The sequence below is a fragment of the Phaseolus vulgaris genome, chromosome 6 (assembly GCF_000499845.2).
Source record: "Phaseolus vulgaris cultivar G19833 chromosome 6, P. vulgaris v2.0, whole genome shotgun sequence".
In the NCBI taxonomy this organism is placed as follows: domain Eukaryota; kingdom Viridiplantae; phylum Streptophyta; class Magnoliopsida; order Fabales; family Fabaceae; genus Phaseolus; species Phaseolus vulgaris.
In genome coordinates, this window is record NC_023754.2 from 17,774,716 (window position 1) to 17,781,134 (window position 6,419).

General features: G+C 31.7%; 1 protein-coding gene across 1 annotated transcript; it reads right to left on the minus strand.

Annotated features, from left to right (window-relative positions):
• Positions 1-2,703: 2,703 nt before the first annotated feature.
• LOC137831459 (calmodulin-binding receptor-like cytoplasmic kinase 1) lies at positions 2,704-6,154 on the minus strand. The gene is made up of 6 exons (XM_068639140.1): positions 5,917-6,154; positions 5,455-5,697; positions 5,124-5,289; positions 4,743-4,832; positions 4,288-4,586; positions 2,704-3,396 (listed from the first exon to the last, which is right to left on the minus strand). Exons 1-6 carry the CDS (start codon positions 5,953-5,955, stop codon positions 3,073-3,075), a joined length of 1,161 nt encoding a protein of 386 aa, XP_068495241.1. The 5' UTR covers positions 5,956-6,154; the 3' UTR covers positions 2,704-3,072.
• Positions 6,155-6,419: the final 265 nt, after the last annotated feature.

Below are 6,419 nucleotides of genomic sequence, written 5' to 3' on the forward strand. Positions count from 1 at the left end.
TCCAAATGGGGTGGTGTTGTGACTTCCGTCGTCGACAACAGGACCACCCCTGGAAGCAAACAAGCCCTAAATTACTAATACTTCGTGTATGTGTGAGAGAGGAGTCCATTTACTCACAACCTCTTTTTTCAAGCTCACACTCTCTCTAAGCAAACACACAGTGTAAATGTTCCTTTGAAAACATGCATTTTATTATCAATTAAAAGTTAAAAAAAATACAAATTTGAAGTGATCTCATGAGTTTCTATACGATTTTATGATTTAATGAGAAAGAGTGAGTTAGATAGTGATATTTATATCTATTTTTTTGTTTTTTAATTAGTCAAATATGAATTAAATTTGGTGGGATGGTAGTGGCATTTGAGATAATAACTACCCATACACTAGAATTTTTTCTAATATTTTATATATAAATATTAATATTAAAATTAATAATTTTATTTATATATAAAATTATAAAATTGATGAAATGAAATTAAATATAGTGCATAAGCTTAAAAGTATATTAATGAATTTAATATAAAATAACATAAATAAATAAAAATTAATGAATAAATTTTTGTGATAATAAATATATTACAATACAATAACAATACAATACAATAATTTGAACAAATATATTATATAAACAATTATCTAATACTATGTTCCCATAATGTATTTATAGTGAAAATGAAGTCCTCTTCACTAACCTCATGTTATCTTCATGCTGTAGTTTAATCCGCAAAAAAACTCTCAGAAAAATTATTACAATTAAAAAACAAATTCATTATACTATACCAAGTACAACTATTGCAAAAAACTATCAATGTGTGTTTCTTCCATAAACATATTGTAAGCAAAATCATATTATAAGAAAGAGTGCGGTGATATTTATATCTATTTTTTGTTTTTTAATTAGTTAAATATGAATTAAATTTGGTGGGATGGTAGTGGCATTTGTGATAATAATACTGTGAAAGTTTGTTTGCACATGAATAACCCATCAACCAATTGGCCATTGATGAATATCCCATTATGAGGAGGTGGATTTAGATATGAGGTGACTTCTTCAATAAAACAAAAAAAATTCTTTAATAATTTTTCTTTTATATTTCAAAGAATGGAACACTTTCTTGTTCATTCTCTTGTCCAATAGCATATTCCTTCTTTGGATTTTGGTGGGGGAGATGTCACTTCATCAACCCTTACCTCAACATTTTAATATAAATGCAAAAGGTTATCCTCATTTCATTAATATATATATATATATAAACTTTTATTTGTGTATATTTTAAATTGTTCATTGATATTTAAATTTTTGTCACTACTTGATTTTATGTTATTTTAACATCAAATATCGTTTTGTGTAATTTCAGTCTCTTTAATATATGATATTTTATTTTAATCTTAATCTTAATATAGGTCAATAATGATAGGTTTAACCAAAATAATTAAAATTAGCAATGAATTTTTTTTTATATTTTTTGGAAAAATATTATAATAAAAATTATATTAAAAAAATTTAAAACATATTTAAAGCCTTAAAAAAATTATAAATTTATATATTTAACTATGGATAAATGTATGTCATATTAGGGAAGAGTATGAAAAGGATGTTGATAAGTCCTTAAAGTTTTCTCAACAAAATGAAAAATCTATGATTGGAATATATTATTGTCTTTATGATTGTTGTTTAAATCATATGTGATCTTAGGTAGATACGTGATAAAGTGTTTATCTTTGATATAGTGTTATAGAATCTTGACATGACATGGAGAAATATTAGACATTTCAATTATGTTACCAATAACAACAAATCTTGAAGAAGGGGTGAACGATCATTTAGAGAAGATGTACATAAAGTTGGTGAACAAAAATTTGAAAAAATCATGTGTATGATGCTTTTTAAGTCTGAGCAACAATTATACCTAAGATGTAGTAACTTACACTATTATTAGCAACTTTAAGATTGTTTATTTTAAAAAAGAAAGAAATAGATCGATTCACATCTAAATTTTTATTATTAAAGGTTTAAAGAATCACTAGCTTACCCTACTTTCTACTTTTTGTTGTTTTTTTTATAGATTTAATTACCTTATTTATTCCTACATTTAGGGTCAATATTCAATTTTGTACAGTGGTTTTAAAAAAAATCAATTTGGTCTCTATGTTTTTTAAAATATATCCAAAATGGTCATTTTCGTTAAGTCTCCAAAATGACGTACATAATTCTTGAAATATGTGTTATTTATATTACCTTCGTGGACTTTCCTTAATGGGCCAGATTTAGGAAGTTGGACCGCGTTTAGGGCTACATTACCTAACTCTTAGTCGCAGATTAGTTTCATTAACTTGGTTTAAGCGTAACTGAATTTCAAATGTCGTCGACCCACTTCAGTGAATCATGATATCGATCGGCTCATTAGTGAAAAACAAGACATGAAATCAGTCGTACAGTTCTCACCAATACAAAAATTAATTATAAGACTCGTAAAAAGTAAAGATTCATTCAGTGTAGCTCCATTATCTAGTTTCAAAATTTAAACATTTTCTATCTTATTAAGACCACTTGAAACATATACGGGTGATAATGATGGTGAATCAACAAGGCATTGGCATGGAATTTGGTACTAAAATTCAAACTCATCATTTTTTTAAATTGAACCACAAATAAATAAACTCCATGTTAATCATAATAACTTCCTCAAAACTACAATCATATTATTGAAGTCAAATAATAGATTCTCGCTTTTATAATATAAAAAAATAAATTTTCACTGTTTATTGTTTACAACAGACTTTACAAAACACCCCAAGCTATCATATTATACAGAATAGAAGACAAAACTAGCATACCCTGAAATTCAAGCTGTGAGTTTCTCTTAACTTGGCAATCTCACCCATTTGGGTTGCAAGCAAATCACACCTTTCCGTCTCAACAATCTAAAACCTTGAGAATTTCAAAATGGAAGAGGGAAAACATTGTGAAACTAACAGCTTCAAGAAATTAACATGATACAAACAAGAGTTGTAGTGGACATGTGTTCACTATTTGAACAATCAATGAACAAACTTTCAATGTGAAATTGGTTATGCAGATACAAATTTATAGCCTTTACCATCTTGAATACCATATGTCTTATGCCTATTCTTCCTGCCATCTCTTCGAGGGAAATCTGCAGAATGGTGAGAACCATTATGAGTACGAGAAGATGCTCTATCTGTAAAATCTTTGCGGATTTCCCACAGAACCTCTACACAACTCTGCATAGATGGCCGTGATCGCCTCACTGGTGCAAGGCATTGGAAAGCTAGCTTGAGAACCTTTTGTACTGCTTTGTTTGAGGCTGGATTTCTCTTTAGTCTTTGATCCATGGCAATCACAATTTCTCCTTCTTTCAGCATCTGCATTGCCTGCATTGCATGTAAACTATATCAGCTCAAGGTTCATTGAAGTGTATTATATTCTCACAATTTCAATGCAATGATCACTATAAAACACAAAGCAAGTGGCATGCTGTGGTCTGCTTTCTATGTTGTTTGCCCATCTAATTCAATTTCATAAACAAACAAACTAATAGCTTCGCAGAAACATGAGGTTAGCTGATCAAATTTAGCAAGGATCTATGGATCTAATATACTCTTTGTTCAACAAACATTGCTCTACCATAATTTCTTTCCATATCTTCAATGATGATGCCTCTGCCTTGATGAATATTATATATTTTACAAGATGGATTCTGGTTCAAATTGAGGATAAGATTAAACTTAATTATCAAAACTAGAAAGGTATACCCAGTCATGGCCAATACCCAGTAGAATGATTGCATAATCAGACTCCCATGTAGGACTTCAAAACACAAAACTTGTGCCTTAAACTTTCTTGAAGAGAATAATTATCAAAACATCAATAAATGAAAATATAAGTCCACTGATAGGGTAATCACAGTAAGAAACTTGCTGTGAACAGAGATACTAATTCAACTTCTTTGGCATTAGATTAGTTTATCTCTATGCTTTTCATTAATTAACTGCACACTTACAAACAAAATCAACAATGCTTTTAATAGTTCAAAATGCTTCCTGGGACAACTTAGTTACTTGATACATACTTCAAAACAAAAAGAAAAGCAAATGTCAATCACAAGCTCTAACATCTATTTCTTGAATAATCCACTAACCACACTGTGCGTGCTTAGAATAGGGAGGATGTGCAAAAAAAAATTATGTCTTCTAAACTCGCATGACACATGTTCTTATAACTTGGTCTTTTTGCAATGCATTTGGTAGATTGGACCAACTTACCCATTTAATTGTAACTCTCTCACTAAGAGGTTTCTTTGGTTCAACTGGATATCGTCCTGTCATCATTTCAACAAGCAACACACCAAAAGAATAGACATCACTCTTTTCAGATAGATGTTGCGTTCGCATGTAGTCAGGATCTAAGTAGCCAGCTGTTCCTTTGATTTGAGTTGAAATATGGGTTGCAGCAGGGTCTTCTGCACCCTTCCGAGCAAAACCAAAGTCTGCTACTTTGGCCCTTAGTTTATCAGTGATTAAGATATTTGATGCTTTGATGTCCCTATGAATAATTGGATGATCTGTCAATCAAACACATACATTCAGGCATTAAGAGCACAAACAAGGCTAAATTATTACTTTATCAGGAATACATGTAGATACAGTGCAATAATTAAGCCATCCAAATTTGTTGTGACATATTTCTTATTTTGTAATCTAATTCCAATGATACATACCTGTGTACATGTGAAGGTAAGTAATTCCATGAGCTACATCAATGGCTATGTCCAGACGCTCACCAATTTCTAGTCCATTTCCCCGAATACCTGCATTAACAAGTGAAATTTATTTGTATGTCAATATTGGCCACATATTAAGTTCATGTTTTGCAAAAACAACCAGTATCTTGCTTCTACAAAAACTAAGTTTTTAGACAAAATTTGACTTTTGAAGACAGCCAAACATGTCACAAAGTTGAGTTTATTCTTCAAACTGGTTTGAACATCCACACCGAAAACCAAAATTGCTTATAGTATTTGATAACTGTACCACATGCAGTATATAGACTATGAGGAGGATTTCTGAAATCATTAGAGTTCCTTTATAACTGGGCTTACCATCTAAATGGTCTCGAAGAGTTCCATTACTAACATATTCAAGAACAATAATCTTTTCATCTCCATGCTCCAAATACCCACGCCACCTTACAAGGTTCCTGTGCTCAATATTTGACAAGGTTTTTATTTCATTCTTGAACTCAGCTACGTTCTTGTTCTGTAAATCCTGCCAAAAGAACTTCCCTACATAAGGCTCATTGATGAAAGCTAAAAAAAAAAATATGATCAGTCCTACATATGATGAATATGCTTCTCTTACATCAACTTCAATCACAATTGAAAAAGGTTTAGAAATGTGAATAAGAAGAAGATGAACATCATTATGTCATACCTTATTGGCACGCTTCACAGCCACGAGGGATCCATCGTAAAGCCTTCCCTTATACACTGTACCAAACGCGCCTTCCCCAATCTTATTGTCTGGAGAGAACTTTGCTGTTGCCTTGTAAATTTCCTCAAAGGTGAAGTTCCCAATTCCAAGGTGACTACTTGAAGTGCCAGATGATGGAGAGGATTGAGATAATAACCCCTTTTGATGAACTCCTAGAACTATCAGAGGATACATCTGTGGAAGCTGCAAATTTCAATAAATTTTAGTTTTGGGAAAACACATCAGAACGCAAATCTCACAAACACATGATCATGCCCTAACCTAAATAGAATACCCTAAAGCATTTTTCAATTTTTAGATAAATAAAGGGTTGACTTGACCATGAACAAAAAACACGGTGAAATCAATTCACATAACCAAATTGCAGAAAAGAAAGCACAAATCTTCATTCTTCAAACTTACACGATACCCCTCCAACTTTGTGTGTACCCTTTCTGTCATCACTTTGGGGGGCTTCTGGGGCAGATTTTCTTTTCCCAGATAGAAAAGATGAAAAAAAATTCTTGAAATATGTCAGAAAAGTATGGTCTCAACCACTGTGCCTCTGTGTGCCATTTCCTGCCCCTCTCTCTTGGACACCAACATTCCTTTTTCTTTTATCAGATTGATGCAAACTGTGGCCTGGTGTTTTTCTTCATTTGCAGAAGCTAATGCTATTCCATATCAGCTCTTATAACCAAAATATTAAAAGGAATATGATCTTCATTGCTTCCCTTTCAGGCATTTTGTTCTTCCGATGTGAATTTCCTTTCTGCAACTTGAAGTTATTATTATAATAAAAAAACCTACCTTTTTACATCCCATAGTCAAAGGATCACCTGCCAAGAAAAAAAAAAACCATTAAAACCATTCTAGTCCATGGCTAGCTGGAGTTTGACCGGGAATGTGCCAGTCAGAGTCACACG

Excerpts from the sequence above, each read along its gene's own strand:
- LOC137831459 (XM_068639140.1), bottom strand. The coding sequence starts at position 5,955 with ATGACAGAAAGGGTACACACAAAGTTGGAGGGGTATCGT. Across the intron at positions 5,698-5,916 it reads CAAAGTTGGAGGGGTATCGT|CTTCCACAGATGTATCCTCT; the intron begins GTAAGTTTGAAG and ends TGAAATTTGCAG. Across the intron at positions 5,290-5,454 it reads CTGTGAAGCGTGCCAATAAG|GATTTACAGAACAAGAACGT; the intron begins GTATGACATAAT and ends TTCTTTTGGCAG.